Genomic DNA, 22,686 nt, shown 5'->3' with positions numbered 1-22,686 from the left:
CAAAGAGAACGACTATGGACATTAACCAGTCTGTTTATTTTTGTCCTGTTAGTGGCAACGTCAAATGGCGAGGGTGTGCTTCACTCAAACTAGTGCAGTCCTCCGTGACCACATTAAGTCACAGAAGTAGTTGTATGAAAAATTAATAAAGAAAGCTTGAGAGAAAAGTTCAAATCCTCATGACTTGATGGTGAAAAGTTACAAAAATCCCCCCCCCCAGTTCTGACATCACAAAGATGTGGTGTAAGGTAGTTTCAGGTTATGTTCAATAATCTGACGAGCACTCAGTTTGAGCATATTGATCACTTCAGGCAGTGCTCTGGCCCATATTAGTGCTGCATGAAAAACAGAGGGTTCTGGCAAAAGAATCGGAGGATCGTTCAGTTCAAATTCTTCCTCATAGTATTATAAACCAATGAGCAGTGTTGAGGCCTCTGGTAACCCTTCAGACTCTTGGATCTACGACTAAAATCCATCTTCCTGGATTGTATTTCCTTATTTTACTGGTGCACGAAGCAACAATTACAGAAATGAAATCATTAAATAGAGCTATCATATGTATTACATGAGTTTTGAGTTGGTGTTGGTTGTTGTGCGTCATAGGGATTGTGTTGTGTATTGTGAGTCTCACTGAGAGTATGAATGATATGGGTGTGTACTGAAGAATCTGTTGTCATTAAAGTATTATCTACACATTTATGGAGACCCAAGGAAGAAAAGCCACTGTTACAATACAGTGGCTAATGGGGATCTAAACTAAATAATTAAACCTCAGGAAACACAACTCCTTTTGAATGCAGTGCTGTTTGAACCTTTGGTCAAGACATCTCAACAATTACATAATTGTTATTATGAAATTACATATGGACTCATGGTCCCCAGAGAATAAACCCTGATGTTTTTGGTGCAACGGGGACTTTTATTGTCATGCAAACATGAGACCACATTTTGTCACAAGACATATCAAAAACCAACACATGTATTGCCTTGGCATTAATGTAGTCATGCTTCAGAGTCAATTCCTTTACCACTACCTTTGAGACATAATTACCACTTTGCACACAATTTATCTGAAAGGCACATTGCCCTGCACGTTGCGATACACATTCATGCTCCAGAGAGAATATACCCTTTTAATTCCAGTGTTCTTAAATATTCAGCCTCAGGACAGAATCTTCACTTTTAGGAAGCTAGAAGAAAAACAAAATCAGGAATATGTTGCTGTTGTTCTGCACAACATTTCAGACTTAAACATGTAGGAACTGATTCAGTTCAACAGTGTAACAATGGAAAAAAACAACTGCCTCTCTAAGAAATCTAATGTCATACTTCTTGAAAACTTCATTTATGCCTAATCTCAAAGGTAATCGCGATTTTGCCTTGTTATGTCAATGACTGGTCCCCATGAATATAGTGAAGCAAGGATGTGTGTGTGTGTGTGTGTGTGTGTGTGTGTTTTTAAGCGAATCACGTCGATGAGCAAATCAATCCCGGAGCTCTGTGAAATCTCTCATCCTCAACTGCAGCCATAATGCGTGGTGTTCCATAGGATGAGAACAGGAGCGCTCATTTCCTGTTAGGTGTCAGGTCTTTTATTGTCCAGGTACTTGGTGAAATAGAACCCGAGCCTCTTTGCCTAAAGCAAACACTAAAATAGAACAGGTCCAACAATCATGTTGTTGTTTTTTTTTTTTCTAAATTGATTTACACTCTCTTGCTAGTTTGTCTGACATAACATACCCAACTGTTCCGGAGGATTTATGAGGCGCTCAGCAACTAATGACTAATATCCAGAAAGGTTATGCAGCAACACCTGCTCTCTCCCACATTCATCCACACACACTGCACAAAATATGAATATGTAAGACAGTAGAGGGGCTGTAATTGGCTTTTCTTACAGCGCACAGCTCTAATTGGACTTTCGAGCTACACCATGTCTCGGCAGGCAATAATTGCCTGCTTTTTTCCCGCAGAGGGAAAGTGGAGGTCATAGTGAACACAGTGGTACGCCAACTGAGCACAGCAAAATTATCACTGACCGTCATAGGCCTGGGCCCCCCTATTTGAGAGGTTCGGAGGAATGGGAGATGTGTGAGGTGCTGTTGGATCAGAAAAATGAGGCTGATAAAAATAAGACAGAGGTGAGAAAGAGAGCAAAAGAGTGAAGGGGAGAAATAGATTAAAAGATTGGTGTAGGGGAAAGGCAGAACGAGAGAAGACAAAGTGGGAGAGCCAGCAGATGTCTGGCCGCTGTTTCAAAGCCGTAGTATTCCACGCTAATCCCCTGTCCAACAACAACACCACACTTTTTCCTTTCAGTTCCTCCTCCTGGGATCGTCAGAACGGTGATCAGACAGCTCTGACCACGATGTCCATTAGAAATGCGACATTCGGTGGGGACCCACAAGGTGAACATCATTCTTGTTTCATCCTCAAAGCTTCTAATTAGAAATGGAGCCCCTGGAGAGCAGCGAGCGCTGGAATGCAGTGCAGCTTTTCAAGGCAATATATTGAATTGCCTGCTTATCTTTCTGCAGAGTAAGCAGAAGTGGAGATTCAAAGAATATGCTCAAAATAGCAGCACAACAATTTATTCTGCCTAAAACCAGCTGTGAAATCAGCCAGAGTATATCTTTAACACAGACTGCATCAGCTTCATTTATGGGATTAAACTGACCTAGAGCCTCATCATCATCATTTAAAGCTCCATATTTGACACTGTTCCAGTGTTTTATTTGAAGTGTTGATCCACAAGAAGATATATTTGTGGTTTTAAGAACCAAAAACCATCTGAGTGTAGTGTTACATCTCCTCTCTCAGGCTTCTCTCTGGAGCTCTAGTAACAACAGGTCGGTGAGCCAGTCGGAAGAAAGGAGGCTCTGAGCCTCTCTGAGCTCCCTCTGTTTTTTGAGCGACTGAATAAAAATATAGCAGATTTCAGGTTGGATGCTGGGTCCAGGTGGGCGGGGCTTGGGGCATAACTAAGGACAGGGACTCTATAGTTGTGACATCACAAAGGTACATAGGTCCTGACTGCTCGTTTTAAGGCTCAGTTTCTGAATACAGGCTGTGTGCATTTCTCTGTGGACTGAGGACTTTGATGCTTTCACAGTCTTAATATAGAACCTAGACCTGCTTTATAATCAAAAAACACATGGACATCTACCTTTATATAATATGGGACCTTTAAAAAAAATATCCTTTCGATGCATCCACTGGACATAATAAAAATGTAAGTTAAGTGGCTGAGCCACATTTCCAACTTGGAAGGAACAATCCCCAGAAATTACATCTATGTATTTGAAACTCTGCTGACCCTGTGACGCTTTGAAATAGTTTGGGTTGATCGTGGTTGGAAGTTGCCCCCTCTCACACATGAAGGTAGTCCGTGTGAATTTGGAAGTTATTCATTCTCAAAGCACCAGTCTGAAACTGGTTCTGACACCATCTAGCTGTCTGTTAAAACTTTTTATAATCTTTATTTTTGATGGGATTTGATGAATAACTGGTTCTACATAATTTGTTAGACAGATTTCTTGGCAAAAAAGCTTAAAAGGTGAAATCTTTTATATACTTTATCACGTTATCCAATAGTTTATATGTGAGGTGCCACTGCAGTAATGGCAGCTTGTCTACTTCCACCTACAACCTGTATTTATCTGTAGAGGAGCAAAAGTAGAAGTTATTTCAAGCATTCAAGGTTCTGTAAGTAAACTTCCTGTTCACTTTCTGCACTGGTGACCGGCAGTTCGAGTATTTCCGAGAACTGTGTGTTTTGGATGAATCTGGGAAAAAGGGTTGCAGCTCTGACTTGTAACAATCCCAGAGGATCATAATAACTGTAGGATTTAAAAGCCATTCACAATCCAGACTGACAAACAACAATGATTTTGTAGAAGATTAAATAAAAGTTATATATATATAGATATATATATATACTGTATATACGTGATGCTTTTATCCAAAGCGACCCACGAGTCAAGGGAACCACTAAAGCTTCAGTGCAGTAGGAGACCTCGGTTTAAGTATTAACTACTACATCTATTCAATAAGGGCAAGGAGATCAGGTAAAGAGAGTCTATCACAAAGTGTTGGATATCTTAACAAACTCTGGCCCTAAAACATATTAGCTGCAGGGAAAAATGCAAATACTTCCACCATCACTAGTTCAAGGAAGTGGCTGTTAAAGACTTCTTAGTAAAGTAGCCAATTTTCATTCTCATCGCAGTTTTGATCCGTCAATGTCCATGAAAGGTTTTTTTAACCCTTACTTTATTTTTTTGTCCTGTACAGAAATGGGGGGTGGGAAAGTGCGGATTGAGTGTTTCTTATTTTATTGAGTTGCTTGATGCTGAAAAAAAAAAACATTCACCATGAAGAAGAAAACTACTTTTTTTTTTTTTTTTTTTTTTTACAGTCACCTCTCAAACGTGAAGGGCATGAGTTTATATTCAAAATGCTGGTTTTCTAGGTAGAGGTTCACATTCAAAAACTTCAAAGCTCATCTCAAAGTTAAAAGGTAGGGTATGTGAGAGGGCACCCAACCCCTTTCGTGCTGTTTCTTCCTAGAAAGTCAGACCCAATTTCAAGGTTCTGGTCTTTATTGACACTGAGATGAAGGCATTACATCCCAGTTTGAAGCTCATGTTACCTGGCTGAAGTTTTCATAAAAACCGGGGGTCTCGTTACTGAGCCAGACTTGTTACAAGTGAAAGGGGATAGCTGGTGGTGGGCTTTTCAATACCCAGTGTTGACTAAAACATCATGCTCTGTGGGATCAAGCTAAAACCTCTGCATTGATCCTCCATATGTATCCTCCTCAGCCACACACACACACACACACACACACACACACACACACACACACACACACACACACACACACACACACACACACCCTGCTGTGTTGATATCACCATGCTCATTAAAGACGACAGACTTTTCAGACATGCAGAGCCCCCGGCAGGCTGTCAGGTCTCTGACGGTATCTCTACATGTTTGCTTATTGAAACACACTGTTTTTGACACGAGCCCCTGACAGTGGCTCCACGGTCAGCTCCTCTGAGCCTCCGCTATCCCCAGATTGTCTGAGCTCAACTCTAAGAATGAAGTGACTGAAGCTGTTTAGCACTTTTTTTTTTACTGCCTCAGGGGGAAGCTAGCTAAGCTAGGGGGTTGCGAGAGTGATAGTCAGCCATCTCTGGGCTCAAGACGTTTCACCCTGATTGATGCTGGCTGTCTGTTTTATAGCTCGGAGGCAACGCTAATGCTTGCCTCCAGCCTCCGATGTAAACTCTGTCCAAAACAGCTTCCTCTGAAGCACAACATCCTTTAAGCTAGCCCTCAGCACACCTTGATTAAAGACATGGGCTACATTTGACAGCCTAAGGCAGAGGGCATGTCAAGCTAGCTTCTCATGTAAAACCCTTTAAAGCTCCCTCCAGATAAGGCTGTTAAAGGGAAATACCACATTATTTCACATTTTGGAGCTTTGATAATTTGCCCATTGACAGTCCACTCTGCATTTTAAAATATGAGTCATTCCACAGCTTAAAATGATATTCTGAAGGACTTTGTTTTATGATGGTGCCATAAAACAATGGTGTGTTATTCATATACTTACATACCACATTATTGGATATATTCACTATATCTTTGCTGTATTCTCAATGAGGCTATTAATGTAGCACTGAAACAATTAGTTCATTAATCCATTATGAGCAGATTTTTAAATAATTGTAAATTATATTATGTTGGTTTTTGAACTTATGATGATTGTGTTTTGACATTTACATTTCACTGACTACTTCATTGAAATTAGTTGCCATCCATCATATCTCATAGAGTTCATCTCTTGGGAAACAGACAGTTAGTAAATGACCATAATCAAGGTGATAAGAATGAACTTCTTCGGCTCAGACAAACCAGACGTCTGTGTAAGTTTTCTTGAGGGTTGGAACATTAGGTGCACGTTGTCCAACACACTGGTCATTTCAGTAAATTTCAGTCATTGCTGGAATTCAGATGTATTTCTGAATGACAGCACACAACTGTTGTAATTATTTCATGGCTTTGAGGAAAGGCTTACCCTAAGCTTAGTGGAGCTTCAAATATAAACAGCCTACTATAATGTAATGTGAGGTTCTGGTGCAAACTGAAACTGAGCTACATGGGAAAGAGTCTTGAGCCAGACTGAGCACAGCTCTGAAGACAAACCTTTGGAAAGGCGTTACGGGTTAGAATGAGTGCTGGCTGCCAGCCTCAGTAGATCTGGGAGAGGTGTGGTGGGAAAGTGTTGCCGAAGCTGCCGGCATTGATTCTCCTCCAAGCAGCATGCTGACACACCATGCCACATAACTGAGAGATATCTCTAATGTTTCCATGGAGACTTTGGTATTTTATGACTGAAGCCCACAAACAGTTATCATTTTCCAAAATAAAGGATTAGTATTATCCGGCGACACAGCAGGAGGTGCTTTCTGCAAGGTGCAGAGTCAAGTACAGAGAGAAGTAAGCAAATCTGTCTAATCTCTGTAAGTCAACTGTGACAAAATGCCCCTGAACCTTGGCAGCACGCAGGGCCAAGATATTTGGGCAAATGGCTCCTCCGGCTGGCGTTGTGGCTCGGGCGGCACACTAACCCAAAGGATCCTGTTTGCAGTTTAGTGTCAAGGCCCTCCTGGCAGATCCATTAGTCCTGGCTGATGGAACAAGAGGGGGGGGAGAAAGGATTTTTTCTCCCCATATATTTCCCTCTCTGTCACTGTAGCCACAGAATGGAAGGCTTGTCACTTAAATTTACCAATCATTCTCTGAGACGGTATTAGAAAGCGAGGAAGAAAAACAGCTGTAGCCGAGGCCATCAAGACTAATGTAAAATGCAAGTATTTTTGAGCATTTTAAACTTTATTATGACTAGACAGTAGAGAGCTGACACAAAAATGATGGGAGAAACAGGGGGGTGTGATTCCAGATGTCTCCATGCGGACACTGCGATTACATGGTCACGATCCTAGACATCTAAACAACCAGGGCAACCCAGAGCTACAACATTTAATGTACAAAAAGTGTATGCACCTATTAGGGCCGCATTATATATAGACAAAATTTCATACCTTCATATTTATGAAAAATATCTTGATAATGATACAATATACAACATGACTGTGGGTTCACACTTGTTTGAAAGTTTAAGTGTAGCACCAGTGAAAATTAAGCTTTTTTTTAAATTTTCAAATAATAATACCAAAAGGACGTAGAAGATGCTGCTACTTCACAAAATTTTGAAAATGAAATAATTTGAATTAAATCTGGGACCTTGTCTTTCTCTGCACACATTTCCTCCACTGCTCAATTCCCACTGTCTCCTCCTCACTCACTCACGTGTTGGGAGGGTTCACTTTTGGATTACTTAAACACTGTCTTACATTTTATGCAATTGAATGTGGCATTCATACAATACTGCTTATTCAAGTACTTATTCAGTTCTTCTGTATCAACTGTCTGAGCCCAGTCGAGTCACCCTGAATGTAAATTAACACTCGCTGTAGAGGTGCAGCTTAAGACAGCAGATTTACTTTTTTTTCCTTAAAATTAGGTTTTAAAAAATGAGGGTTGTCTTATGGTCTTATGTTTCAGCACCAGACAATTACATGTTCATTCATTACAACAGAGAGAGTACCAGTGTAACCATGGTCTTTTACAGAGTGTTGCATTATGGGTTTTTTTGTAGCCTTAATGTTGCTAGGCTAGCGAGTGTTTTCAAGTCCATCTATAGTGATTCTCTCAGAGTTAATCAAGCTTTCATTAGTTTAACCTGCAGGAGTTTCTGATAGCTGCTGTGACATGTTCTGTTGCAACAGAGGAAATAAATTCATGACGGGTTGAAAAAGAGTTCACAGCGTCTCCTGACGTCTTTACAGCAGAAATAAACCAGAGAGAAAATCTGTCAAACAGCCAAGAGTTACATCTGTCACAGGTGATGAGCTCAGAAACACAGAAGTATGACGAATGTTAATGTCAGAGAAAACAATCATGCGAGAGGAATGGAGGGTGAGTGAGGAATCAGCTACAGTCAGCTGACTAGCGGTCACAGAGAAAGTGAGCTGTCCAACTGAACAAAAATTCAGTTATATTGTCAGATGAGAGGATGGGAAAAGCGTGAGAGATGTGATATCGCGGGTATTGCTGCCTTTTGCGATATCAATATTACACATGTTCTTATTTAGAGATGATAATGATGTAGCGTTCAGCCCTAGCACCTGTCACTGTCCGTGCTCACAGGTAAAGCATGAAGTATGCTTAACATTATCCACTTTGCACAACTTGTAAAGGCGTTTACAGCTGTTTCAAACGGCCACACTGGAAGGCGGGACCCTCTGTCGTAGGGAGGGGTGACACACAGTAATTATACTAATGGGTATACCGGCCCACACTCTTCAACAATCTTCACTCAAAGACATCCATGCTGTTGCACTAAAGGTAGCAATGTGTAAAAATATGTAGAGTAGACCGCTCGCTCATTCTAATGGAGGCAGTTCATCAGTTCAACGATTAACACAATGCCGAGGGCTCCAACAGAAAACACAAGGTTTCTGCTAAATAAGTTGAACCGAGGTCAACCTTTGCTGCAACACTCCACAGACCTGACTGATAACTGCGTGAAGTGGGTGTGAATGTCAGATTGTTGGTTTTGGGGAGTGACAGCAGTTGTCGGTCACTGCCAGAAAGGTGTGTGTGTGTGTGTGTGTGTGTGTGTGTGTGTGTGTGTGTGTAGACTCTAAGTATTCTGACAATCGTTTTTATCTTATCTAAATGTTTGCTACTTGTTCTGCACACCACATGTGATTGCGTAAGGGAGGCAATCCAGATTTTTTTTATCAGAGAAAGAAAAGTGAATATGCCTTTAAAAACCTGGAGTACAAACTGTATTGCTCCACGTGCTCAACTTGGTCTCAGGATACTCATCTGGCACTATCTAACACAGGTCTGCGGCTTTTTAACCACACTGACCTTTCTTCTCAGCCTCTTTCACATCACTGCCTCCCCTTAGTCCGACACACCATATAATTTTAACTGGTGACATATGCAGATTTATTTTCTCCAGCTGGGACATTCCTCACTCCAGACTCTCTACGTTTCCCATGTCCGAGGAGGAACCAGAGGGAGAAAACCAGGACAGTGGCCCAGACGAGGCCTCTACTCCTCTCTCAGGGACGATTCCGGTCCGTCCAGCCCCAACTCCCTCGGTGCTTCATAAATGTCACTTTACTTGATAGCAGCCCCTCCGCTATGAGATAGTCGTACAACGATATGTTGATTTAATCGGGTTTCTGTATGAAGATGAACCTTGTTGACACAGTTCAGTGAAACAGCTGGGTCTAGATTTACAAGGCCAACAACTTCTCACAGGGGCAAAATAACAACATCTGACTGTGGAGTTGTACCCATAATTAAATCAGGTCAAGCCGGGAGACACTTAAAAAAAACGGCTGAAATATTCTGTGTTGTGCGGTGCATTAATGCATGACGCCATCTATGCTTAATATGTGGAGGAAAAAAAAATTAAGGTAAAATATGGCTTCCAGGATTATAAAACATCACAGATTTCCACTGACACTCGTTAGAGAGAATAAACTCTAATGAACAGTGGAACTGTCAGTGACTCTGAATTAAAAACATCAAAGAGAATAAGCATGCGCAGACCAGGAGGCTGCAGAAGAGCCTCGAAAGTAGGAAGGGGGTTGTGGGATATTATACGAGCTCTCAGATGTGTTTGTCTTGGCGTAGCCTCTCAGTGATGTCATCATCATCATCATCATCATCATCATCATCATCGTCATCATGGCTGTTGCTCCACTTCTTTGGCCCAGTAAATGACGACAGCACACACAACCAGCTCTTGGGCAAGAGTTCCTCAGAGATCAGAAGATGCTCTTATTACTGTAAGTGCTTCAGTCAGTGTTAAATGTTAATGTTCAGGACGAAGCTTTCAAATTGGGTCTGGTGAGCAGATGCTGTCAGACCGGATAGAGAGAAAGGGGATCACCAAAGAAAATAACTGTGCGGCTGAGGCACACTTATGAACATTCATTAAACAAAGCGTTCAGCGTTAACTCCAAACAGTTTCTGGCAAATTAAAAAGGTACATGGGAAAATCGAATTACCCCCTTTAAGCCAAGCGTTAACAGAAACGTTTGACATTTCAAAATCTCACAAACAAAGCTGAGAGGGGAGCCGGAACTTAAGACATCCACAGTTCTCAAGAACACTTTCGTGACGATAGGTTTGGCCAGAAGCCACATCACAAGAAAAAAATAAAAAATAAAAAAATTTCCTATGCAACTTTTTTTTTTTCCCTCTGTCAAAACTTTTTAATACTTATCTAATTTATGTAGACAGTGAACAAATGGGAAAGGCACCGAATGCTATGTGAATGACAAAATGATGAGCTGGTTCGACTCGTTATCGCTCAGTGATGTGCAAGCCCAGATAACTCAAAGAGAATAGATTCAAATGTGTAACCAGTGTGTAGATAAGAAAAGGGGGGGGGGGGTGACAGGGACGCAGCGTGTTTGTGCTGAGCTCTCTACTGAGTTGTGCAAGCTGCTGCCTGTAAGTCGCTGCTTGCATGGAAAATGAGATTCAGCTCTGGATTGCTAAAGTGAATTTCCCCAGTGGGGGTAAGCAAGGTGAAAAGTGAAGTGTGAAGCATCTCTTGTTGATGCACATACTTGACTATTGCCTGTGTGGTCCACTGGATACAGAACATACCACTTCATCCTCACATACACAGAGAAACCAATCAAACATCTCAATTCTCACTTTTGGAAATCTGAAAAAAAAAAAAAATTGCTTCTGAAATTTACTTGACATTCTTGCTGCGAAAGGCAAGAGACTGGCCTCCAGCCACGACTCTGCCTTCCCTCCACATTCACACACAGTCAGAGGTGGTGCCAAGACCCAGCGAGGAGATCGTTAGATTGGGAGAAGAAGGGGAGAAAGTGAGGGAGAGCAAGAACAGCGGGAGGGAGGCTGGAGTAGGGGGACTCTTGTGGACAAAGGGGGTTAGAAAAAGAGGGAGTAAAGTCAAGAAAAGGGAGGGAGAGGGGAGACAGAGAGGTGCTGAGTGAGCATGGTCCTATGTGTGTGTGAGGAGTGTGTTTATGCTTCTGATGTGTACTCAAAGAGAGGCAGATACAAACAGGAAGAATCAGACTGACAAACAAATGTCAAGCAGTCGTAAGAACTTGTAAAGAAGCCCCATATTTATATGACTTTTCAACACATCATATGTTCATAATCACGTTCTGTTATGAATCGAAGTGCATGTGTATGGTTGTAGGAAGTCAACACAAACAAAGAAAGAGTCCACTCACCACTTTCGCTCTTCTCAATCACGTCCACCGTCTCACCGGCCTTGAGGCTGATCTCTGAGTTCTCCTGCCTCTCATAGTTGGCCACGGCCACGTACTGCTCCAGCACCATGGGCTCCGAGCTGTCAGTCCCTGAGGGGAAGAAACAGGCTGTCAGCCACCTGCCCGCCGTGGCACCCCGCGAACGCCCACTGCAACCGACTACACTGCTGCCGCTGCTGCTGTGCGCCCGGTACGCCGCCATCGGCCAACCCCCCGCTCCCTGCCACCGCTGTTCCTCCTCCCTGGCCAATCAGAACGCGAGCTCACGACTTGGCTGCATAGTCCCAAATGTCTGGCCATATAGCTGAGTCGACCCCCGGCCCACAGCGAAGGGCTGAGGAGCATCGGAAGGAATCAAAACAAAAGGAGGGAGCGCGTAGAAATCGTTTGTTGGGGCTGCATCTTGCCTCTAAAGCGGATCCATGACCTGAACAAAACTTTTTAAGATCCAGACGAAAAGATGGAGAGGGGAAAAAGAGAAAAAAAAAAAAAAAAAAAAAGGAGAAGTAGAGGAGCGGCTAACGACTGGACGGGAAGAGTGGGGAGCGAATGAGTGGAAGAATGGTGAAGTTTCCCTGTGGAAAATCAACAGTGCGGTTGAGAGGAAAGGCCTCCCCTCCACTGCCGCTGGGAGCCAGCCGTTGGACAGGGAGTCGGGAGGGGGGGTGAACACACCAATCATGGTAGTCGGCACTGCTGGCCTTAAATAGAAACATATGAGTGGACTAGAGAGAGAGAGAGAGAGAGACAGAGGGAAACAGGGAAGGAGGTTGGGACCATGTTTATGTGAAACAAAAGAAGAAAGCATTTCAGTTGGGGTTAGGCCACTCTGTTTTCTCTCTCTCCTGCTCTCTGATGTTTAACCTTTTCGACGCCAGCGGTGATTTCACCCTCTGAGCTCACGTGGTCCGTATCTGATCTGAGCTGCAGACACGCTTGTTTGCTTGTTTTGCACGGAGAAATCACCCATGCAGATTCAGAGGGACGTTTCAGCAGATTAAGCTTCACATCCTGTTGTGCTCTGTTGTTTAAGTATCTCAGCATGTCTCTGTCAACCATGTGATCAGGAACAGAACAAAAATGCACTGAGAACAAATATGTGGAAGTTATGAGGCCAAAAAACACAGATCATTTCTTTATAATGTTAAATAAACCAGATGTTAATATCTGTCCTACAGTTTGTTAAAGAGCTTGTGATTCCTTATATGAGGTGGTTGAAAAGGTGAGTTGCTTTTTAAAGGGATAGTTCAACATTTTGGGAAATATACTCTTTTTGCAAGTAAGATCAACAGCCAGTCTACTGGCAACCTGCACTTCACGCACTGGTTAGGTTGTCCATGTCCTGCACTGTCATCTAACTTTCAGAAAGGAAGCTGAGATAATGTTGAAATATCCCTTTAAAAAAAAAAAAAGCTAGCATTAATTGTGCGTCAAAGTCAAGGTGTGAACCCTGGTCTCCGGTGTCAAAGAAGAATGTGTTCACACATCCATCCACCAACTTTAACTTTGGCACTAAACACTGACAGTGAACAGAGTGTTTTCCTGAAAATCATAACTCACCCTTTGAGGTTGGGCTGGATCTTTAAAATGCTGGACATCTACTTTTTACATTTTATGCCTTTATTAGATTGAACCAGTAGAGACGAATTCAGGGACAGAGTAAGGGAATGATATGCAGCAAACGATCCGACCGGCCAGGGGTTGAACCAGGGGCTCGCTGCTCAGGGAATTTGAGCCCATGCGGTATACGCCCTAACCATTCGCCCATCATGTCGCCCCCCCCCACCCCCCCGGATATCTGCTTTTAAAACGAAAGTCCATGTAGATCACCAGTGTACAAAGTTTAAACATTTGCACCTGTGCTGCAATATGTTGCCACCAATGTCAAATCTTAACAACAAATCCATGCCATCATCACACTGACTGCACGGCTGAATTCAGAAAGAGGCCCATCTGCCGCCGTCAAGCTGTCTCTTAATGGCAACGACAAATCAGTGAATTTACAAAATAGGGCCTTCCAGTGAAAGGAGGAAGTGTTCTAACTCAGGTGACCTGCAGTGTGTTTTCTTAGCAGAAAGTCTCCCGTAGGTTTTCTAAGATTGGATCAGATGTTTAGGGCGAGGGCGGGGGGGGGCAGAGCTGATGAAACGACAGCCAGAGATCTTCCTGAGCAATATTTATATGAAATTAGGCGGGAAGAGGCCATCACCTGGCTAACTGCTGACCCCTACCACAAACACAGACACATTTTAGCACAGAGATGTAGAAGGTGTGTTAAAAAAGACAGTATACATCATACATAAAGGGGAAAACAGCAGCAGCAGTGACACAGTCCAGAAATCATCCAGCTCTGCCTAATTATAATAAAAGTAAATATACTTTGTCTGCAGATCTCTCAGTCTCTCTGCTTCTCACTGCATCTGAGACAGCGCATTCTCTGCAGTTAGCCACTGCAGTCAACATGAATTTTATTGTAGCAGTTAAGCTGTGGATATCCAGCATGTTAGATCTCCCTGTCTTAGAACCTGTGAAGTCTAAGATTAGGTCTGCTGTTTACTATGCAGCTGAAAAGAAAGTTGCTCATCTGAGACTGAAATAAAGAAAAGTTCAGGGAATAACTTGCAGCTAAATACTCTATCTTCACTGTGGCCTTGTAAAAAATTTATGAGAATGAAACAGGTTGCAGCAGCCCAGGAAAAAAGAAAAAAAAGTAGGCAAAAGCATTTGCACAGCGCTTAAAACGTAATTAAGCATCTCTATACGTCGTAACTCAAACAAACAGGCAGGGAACACCAGGGAAAGCTTGTAACCTTACTTCCCCACCGGGTGAGGACGGGTATTCATCTCTGTCTTTCTTTAGCATTCTCCCAGGAGGAGAAATAAAGAAAAAGGAACACATTGCTGAGAATGTCAGCAGCCTATGTGCAGGGAGCGATCAAAGTCAGCCTGAGGTAATAAAGCAGCACAGATCCAGCTATTTAAAAGCTGTATGCAGTTGTAATGGCGGCCACGCCTTGTTGAGAAATACCATGAAGTCTAAAGACCTGTTACACGTCTGCCTTCCATATTCCAATGCTTTTTACTTCACAACATCTCTTGTTGAAATTATGTTGGAAGTTTTTTCCACATACTTTGCACCTGCAAGAAATAGGGTCATCTTTTTTTTCACTTAGTCTGTTCTGAGGGGGATTTGTCTTTGTTGTTCCTAACTCGTACTGACACACTGATAGTTCTAATGGAGGGAAAGCACATATCTGTGTCGTCCCCCAGCAATGCCTCAATTAAAGTTAAATGTCTCAAAAATGTTCACCAGATGGGAAAATCTGTTTTTTTTTTTTTTTGGGGGGGGGGGGGGTTGTATTGTATTTGCGTGTGTTTATATCTGCAGGAAAAGAATGGGATGTTTATTTGCTAGAGAGATAATTTCAATTCCACTCCTCTCTCCACTGATCATCGCTACACACACACAAGTTGAATGAGGTCACAGGTAGTGATCTAAAACCATGCTGCAATCAAATCTAAAGAACCAGACTTGACACCTCATTTCAGTCTAAGGCGCTTGCCACATGTAGACCAAAAGTCCACGTTCTGGCCCTCTGGCACTATGTCCAGCTGTTGTGTCGGCCAACCAGGTCTGCGGAGATGGATGGACAGACTGCAGAGAAAGAGAGGCTGAATTGGAGCAGATGGGGGGGGGGGGGGAGGATGACAGCGCATGCAAAGCAGATGTCGAGGAGAAAGCTGAAGTGTGAAAAGAAACAAACAGGGAAAAAAAAAAAAACTAACGGGATGCAGCTGGCATGTTGCGCTCGCACAAGCACAGTAGTCCATGCATATTGAACATGTTGACAAAGACACACAAGGCTACCTGAGGCCTCTTTCCTCGGGCTGTCTGTAAAGCCGTACATCCATACTGCAGAAGAAGAGAAGGAAGAAGAGAAGCAGACAGAGATTATTCAGTTTGACAGCATGCAGAAGCAAAAGTATGGTAGAGCAAAACCTTTAGACCTTCACACTCCTGCAAATTTAGCACTAGGTTCAAAGTTGGGGGCCTTTACTCATGACTGGCCATGCCTTTGATGCACAAAGTCATGGCCTGTGTTTCAAGCTCAGTGTTTCCTCCATGCTGAAGTGCACCTGAGCGCAAGAACATGTTTTGGCACTGTGCATGACAAACACCTCTTCCATTTTTAATCTCTTACTCAAACCCTCCCTGCCTCAGACGGCGAGACACTCCCCTTTCTTCCATCTATTCATATATTTCCCCATTTCTCCCACCCCTCTATCAACCTCCTGTAATGTCTGAGAAGGCCGCAGCCACTTCTAAAGACATTGCTGACTGCCCACCCCCCCCTATCTTGAAAAAAACATCTCAGCCCCCCAACCAGGAAATTAGACGCCATGCATCAGAGAAGACAGCGACAGGAGGAGGTGGTGACCAAAGAATCCAGAGGCTGCCTTGATACATTTCGAGGAAGCCACAATTTGAAGCTTGATTTGAGATCTATCAGAGCAAAATAATATTTTAGTGCCTGGCTGTTCATCTTTTCCTGGAAGTGAGCCAGCGGTCGGCCTACAGCACTCCCTGAGAAACAGGCCAAAACAATGTGAAGGAACTGGAACCAGGAGCTGGGCAGGGAGGGCTACTGAGACTAAGCAGGAATGTCCTCTACAACGCCACACTGGAGTTGAAAAAAAACAACACACCACTAGAAATGTCCATCATTATCTTTGCTTGTATTTGTCTGAGAATTGTGCTTTGCTTATATTTTGTTTAAATAAATCAGTGCTAATGATACAGTCTATCTTTTTTTTCCAATCAATTTCAGCATCAGCTTTGTTTCATATATGTGAAATCAGTTAAAATGTCTCAGCCCGCTGGCATTTTAACGTCATAGGCATGATCTTGAACAGTGGCTGGTGTGTATGGACTTTTGTAGTATAAACAGGTGAAATGGGATATTCTCTCTCAAACAGAGAGCCCCAAGGACAAGGAGAACGAACACACCATAACTACATCATCTCACCGATTTTACTGATAAAAAATTCTATAGAATTTAACAGCCAATCACAGCCTCAGAAAGTAAAATTACGCTGAAAGTAGTTGCATGAAAAACTAAACCTGTTAAATTACAGTTCATTACAACTAAACAGCAAATGTGTCTTGTAGGAAATGTAATCATTGGCTCGATTATGCACAGAGGCAACATACTTATCAATTAAGTGGCACAATTATTTACGGCAGGATTTGGTTGGAGCGGGTTGTGGGTGTATAAGGTGTATGACTGTCACAGAGACCGGGGCTGGCTCCTGTGTGGTCAGGGTTAGGCAACAAAAGCCTTTTGGTTAAGAATAGGTAGTCTACATCTGCGCCAGTGGTTGCATGAGGCTGTACTTAGGCACAGTAGTGCTGTGAACTCAATACTAACCTAGAATGCTAACATGCTCATAACGACAATACTAACATGCTGATGTTAACGGGTATAATGTTTACCACGTTCACCATCTTAGTTTGTCTTGTTATAATGTATATTATGATTTAGCACTATACAAATAAAACTGAATTGAATTGAATTGTTAGCATGCTAATACTTGCTAATTAGCGCTAAATACAAAGTACATCTGAGGCTGATGGGAGTGTCATTAGTTTTGCAGATATTTAGTCATAAACCAAAGTCAAATTTCGACCTGCTGGTGGCACTAGAGAGAAAGTCTGTCTCTGTGGTCCATGAATGTGCCAAGATGTGAGCTAGTGTGTGTTGTAGTGATATTACACTGGATAAGCTGAAACCTCGATCTGCTGTTGGCGCTACAGGAAAAGTCCGGGGATCATAAATGTCTGAACAACATTTTATGGCAATCCAGTCTTTCAATCTGGACCAACCTGCATCCTTAGTTTCATGCCACTAGTTAAAAAGAGTTATAACATGAGTTATATTTCCCAAACTAGGTCTCAATACTGAAACTGAACAGTCACACCCCGCCCTATTTGTCACATTAAATATCTTTGCTAAAACTTTATCAAACGGTTGAAAAAACCCCACACAAAAGTGTCTTCATCCAATCTGGACATCCTTTAGTTGAGCTTTTGTATGGCTTTTTTCGGTGTCAATTCAATGTATTTGCTAAGTCTAATTCACTGTTGTCGCATACAAATCATCGACAAATTTTTCTATGCAGATACCATAGTCCTTATATTTATGTTACTGTATACAGACGCAGGAATGGTTAAGGTAAATGGGTAATGTTTTGAAAAAGTACTTGTCACCACAGGTTTTGTTTGCACTCAGATTGGCCACATCTCTTTTTAACTCTAGTGAGCATGAAAACATTCAAATCCCATTTTGAAAAATAGACAGCAATCAATCAAAGAGGGCTGTTTCCTAAATAATCAACTTTCTTTTGAAGAGACCAGGTTTTTATACTTCATGAAGGATCATTCTGTACTGGATCCTGGTGAGTGCTGCCCCCGCTGAGAAGCCAACAGCTCCTCTCCGTTGCCTCATGTGAGATAATAAAAGCCAAATCCCCCCCTCACTATCCATCAGAACCTCGGGAGCTTTGCTGGATTGATGTTGGCCCCAGAGGGAGCGATACGGGCTGGTCCCAGGTCAGCCAGGGTCAAAGCCCTCTCTCTAACGCCCTACCATGATTATTACCCGCCCGTATGCGCAGTGTAGTGCTCAACATCTGATTGATATTAGCTCTCCTCTCCACTCTGGGTTCTCTGTGTTAACCCACCAACCCCCCTCCGTACAAACACACGCATACAGATGCTTAATTCCTTTCAGGTTTGGGTGATGACGTCACAGACCAGCAGAAGCAGCAGTGTTTTCTCAGTCCCTCTGCTGCTGTGGGTAATCTTCCTTGAAATTCTGACCCCAAACGTCTACATTACCCTGCAATTAAGGGCCTAGGGACAGTGAAAAATGGCATCTGTAAAATCCTGCTCCCTAGGTTTGGATTGGTGCGGCTTATTAGCCATCTATCTTAGTTTTTTCTATTGACTTGGTAAAACAAACCACTTTCCATCAACAAGCTAAGACCTGCGGTCCGAGGACTGTAAGACGTGAAGCGTTTGTTGTGGCTGCTCAGTGTAATTTAATGTCTATATGTGGCATTTTTGAAGCTTTGCACTTCACATGAACTAGTTGATGCTGAAATCTGAAGACACTCCCTGATTTTGCTATAGGTGCCACCAAATCCCAGACTTCCTTTCAGATGTTTCAAACCCGAAGCTGCACTGAATCTCCAAGCAGCCGGGCAGACGTAGCCTGGTTTGTTCCTTTGAAGCAAAAGTACTGAATCTTCTCTCTTGTGAGAGGCAGCAATAAGTCTCCATCATGTCTAGTCAATAATGTCCTACATTATTTGAAGGACCCAGTCAAATATACTGAATGTACCAATACACCTTTTGAGGGAATGCTTAATAATTTGAGGGCACATCGGTCTTACCAACAAGACTACGAGTCTACAGCACTTTGGTACTTTGACCTAATTGCTAATATTGAAAATGAGACAATGTTAACATGTTTAGCAGGAACAATGATTATCGATGGACCAATATGAAATATATTTGCTGAGATTATTTGTATATATGTTAGCTGATAAGTAACAAGGAACTGCAGCAGCAAAACTAGCAGCAAACTAGGTTTGAGGTCATTTATTAAGTATCTTGGTAACAATCCTAAAGACACAAATCTATGAATTCTGTATCGAGATTATTTATGTTATGTGTTTTATTTTTAATGAAATACTATTGGTTGATATACTGTAGCCTGCTGTTATCAGATTTTTTTTTTAACTCCAAAATATCAATATCAGTATCATCTTAATAAATCCAGCATCAGTGGGGCAGCATATAGTGACGTTTCGTTCAGTGTGTTGGCAGCATGAAACACACTGATGGAAATACAATCTGTTTTGCAGGTATATAGGTATGAATCAAAATATTGTACAAACTGAGATTTTAACCTGATGATGCTCGATTAGGATCGTCACAGTTTTTACATTTATTCCTGAGGAGTTCACGAACATCTGCACCAAAGTTCAATTCAATCCGTTCAACAGTAATCAAAGTCCATCTTCCTCTCGGCACCACGCATGGCTGCACAAAACTGCACTGAAATCCACGTCAAGATATTTCAGCCCTTTGTGCCCCAACGCACTGACATCATCATCATCCCTAAAGATACATTGCTAGTGTGGCTAAACATTTCAGCACCTGGTATTTACTGGGCTATACAAGTTTTAAAACATTTATAGTAAGAAGGGAGTCCCATACACAACCAAATCCCAGGACTTGGGGGGGGGGGGGGGGGGGGCACTGTAACAACATCAGGGGCATTGTCCTTCAATAGTGTGACAGATAAAGAGAATGAAAGGCAAAGCTGAAAGAGGAGGATAGGTGAAGATAGAGAATGATAAAAAAGAAGCAGAGGCATCTGACTCTGCAGGCTTCAAATTCCATGGTTTGATCTGGCCTTATGAAATATCAAGCATCACAATTCTCTGCTTTTAAATACTTAACCCTGCGCTCAAGAACGTAGAATCACAACCTGATGAGTCAATGATCAAAAAAAAAAAAGCCTGACAGAACATCCAACCCCATGATGGCAGTGAGCTGAAGCTGCTGCTGCCACACACACACACACACACACACACACACACACACACACACACACACACACAGTCAGGAGTTTTAATGATAAACCCTCTTCACCTGACACCAAGACAAAGGTGACCAATAACAAATTACAGCTAACCAGTATTGATCCAGCACTTGTGAAAAAGCACAGCGGCAGAGAGTGACACCAACACTAACAATGTCAAACCACAGGCTGAAGCTAACTAGTATTGATACAGTGTTTAGCAAGAGGAGGAGAGAAGAGCAGAGGCAGTAACAATTTATCTCTGACTGTGTCACAACGTTTCGCAGTGACAAATGACATCTGTGTGCAAACAGTGTGTTGGGAGGGAGGGAGGGAGGGAGGGAGGGGTGTGGGGGGTGGGGTAACGGGTGATGGGCCGTCGGCAATGACAAACAGCTCCCAGTCCCAGCTGGGAGAGGGACACGGCGTGGGCACTCGTGTCAGGGTGGGGTGAAAATCGCAGGCCACTCTCCCTTCTTCCTGTTCCCTCACTCTCTGCTTCACTGTGTCTGCGCTCTGAATCACCTCACACTGTAGTTTCTGCTTTGGATGAGCCACAGAGTTACAACACCATCACACCCCAGGAATAACTCTTACTGCTCATACTGTCATACTGAGATTGCGATGCCTCATTGCTATAAAGCTGGAAAAGACAATTATCATTTTTCTGCCTAAATCAATATTCACTTTAATGTGTCGTCAACACTGATGTGAGAAGAGTGGGCTGACATTATAATTGCTGCAATTAAGTGCTCAGTGCAATGGTAAATGTGTAAAAGTCGACACAGAGAAGAGTTTTATTCTTACGGGTTCTTATATGGAGGCAGGTAATGGACGGTGTAAGTGTCATATAAATGTGTCTCTGACAGAGGAGCTCCTGATGGTACAAACAACAGCCTGGCTCTAAAATCCTAATTAGCACTGACAGCTTAACAGATATGTACACACGCACACACACGCACACACACACACACACACACACACACAAACTGTCCCTGTCCACTAAACCTAGGCTTGTAAAAACACTAACACACACGCATAAAGACACAGTCCTCCTCCCTCCTCCAAGTAAATACGACCGGCCATTCCAACATGAGTCTGAAATCCTATCCACTGTGCCACGTAAACAAACTTGTGCTTGTCTGACAGTCTCAACCCCTGTGGCCTCTGCAGACCAAACAGCACCCTCCTTCGTTCCCTCTGAATCTGGCCCTCACATGGAGGGATATGAGCTCCATCTGCACTCTGCAGAGCAGGGGAGTAGTGCAGAGACATGACCCCTGAAACTCCCCGGACCCGACCGTACTTTAAAAAAAAACATGTCTGACATCCTTGTCCCCTGCTAACTTGAAGTGAGATGAATCAGTGTTTTCTGTCAGGAGGTATTACAATGACTGTATATGTAGATGGGCGAGGGGTTTGTGCCCCCTCCCGCTGTACAAAAATGAAGCCACAATATCACGGACACGGGCGCTGCCATCTTCCACTGGCGACACCTTCTGGAAAAAGAGTCTGCACAGTGGTGATCAGCCGGTGAAGCTGTGGTATGGAGGTCCCACCCGTACACCCGTCCCACCCAATAGAGAGGCAATCACAGCTGTCAATCATGACCTCACACTCCCGTTTTGGAGCATCAAAGACTAATCAAAACAAAGCTTATCATTAACATGACCACTTGAACCTGCATTAGCTTGATAAGAGCTACCTAAAATGACAGAAATATCTTTGGGGAAAAAATTCATTTGACGTGTTCCTTGATGTTGTTGGAGAGCTGTGATGTCCTCCACCTTTATATACAGTCATTGGAAGGAAAAACGGAAGAACAAGCATTCCTCTTTTAAAGTCATAATTCCTCTGAACTATTGGGTGTAGCACTGCGCTAGTGACAGACCAGGTTTTTGCTGGCCAACTGTGCAATTGTTTTGCAATGCCTCAAGACAGCAATGTACCAACAATACACCCACCCACGTCTCATTTCTAAGACTTTATCCACAATAATACGTTTTAGTTTTAAAACACATCACTTTTGATGGGTTTACACCTGGCGTCCACTCTACTCTGGAGTTTTTCAGCCCCTAAAACACTTTTAGAAACGTTGCTGAGCCTGTTTTAGCTGTTGTAGTCTGGACGGGCAAAAACCGAATGCAACACTGATAACGCGTTACAAGTGTTGCTGGTCTTGTTATATTTGCTTGCAGCCGTTGTGCAGTCAAGTTCTGCATTTTATAACGCTACAGGTGCCTTTGCTGTTGCTCGATTGTAGTATTTTCTGCAACTAACCAACTGCAGAGTCGACAATCTCCTTGTTGTTTACACCGGGACACGCATGCCCAGGTCATGTGACATGAGTTTCGGGTGCGTTAGTGTGGATAAAGGTTATTTCTGTTACGCAGCTAAAACGCTTGCCTGGACAGAGATCGTTCTCATTTTATAACAGAAATGTATTAGTGTGGAAGTGGAAGACCAACACACCCAATGGTCGCTGAGATGGGTGCAAGTGCATTTGTAATTTATAAAACATGTGCACTGGACAAGAAAATGACAAACTGGGTCAATCTGAAACCAGAAACAATGCTCATCCACCAGAACCGAACCAGAATCTGTTGCTTATTTGTCCA

General features: G+C 42.8%; 1 protein-coding gene across 1 annotated transcript in view; it reads right to left on the bottom strand.

The window, feature by feature from the left end:
- LOC111217917 (SH3 and PX domain-containing protein 2A-like) overlaps positions 1–22,686 on the bottom strand; it is a 116,335-nt gene that overhangs the window by 35,328 nt on the left and 58,321 nt on the right. Inside the window, exons 7-8 of the mRNA XM_022739948.1 lie at positions 15,286–15,330; positions 11,379–11,507 (exon numbers count right to left, since the gene is read on the bottom strand). Of these exons, the coding sequence (XP_022595669.1) occupies positions 11,379–11,507; positions 15,286–15,330 (174 nt within the window). The remainder of the gene's footprint in view (positions 1–11,378; positions 11,508–15,285; positions 15,331–22,686) is intronic.

This window comes from Seriola dumerili, unplaced genomic scaffold, assembly GCF_002260705.1.
Source record: "Seriola dumerili isolate Sdu_G_001 unplaced genomic scaffold, Sdu_1.0 BDQW01000050.1, whole genome shotgun sequence".
NCBI classification, from domain to species: domain Eukaryota; kingdom Metazoa; phylum Chordata; class Actinopteri; order Carangiformes; family Carangidae; genus Seriola; species Seriola dumerili.
This window is presented reverse-complemented; position numbering and strand designations above follow the sequence as displayed.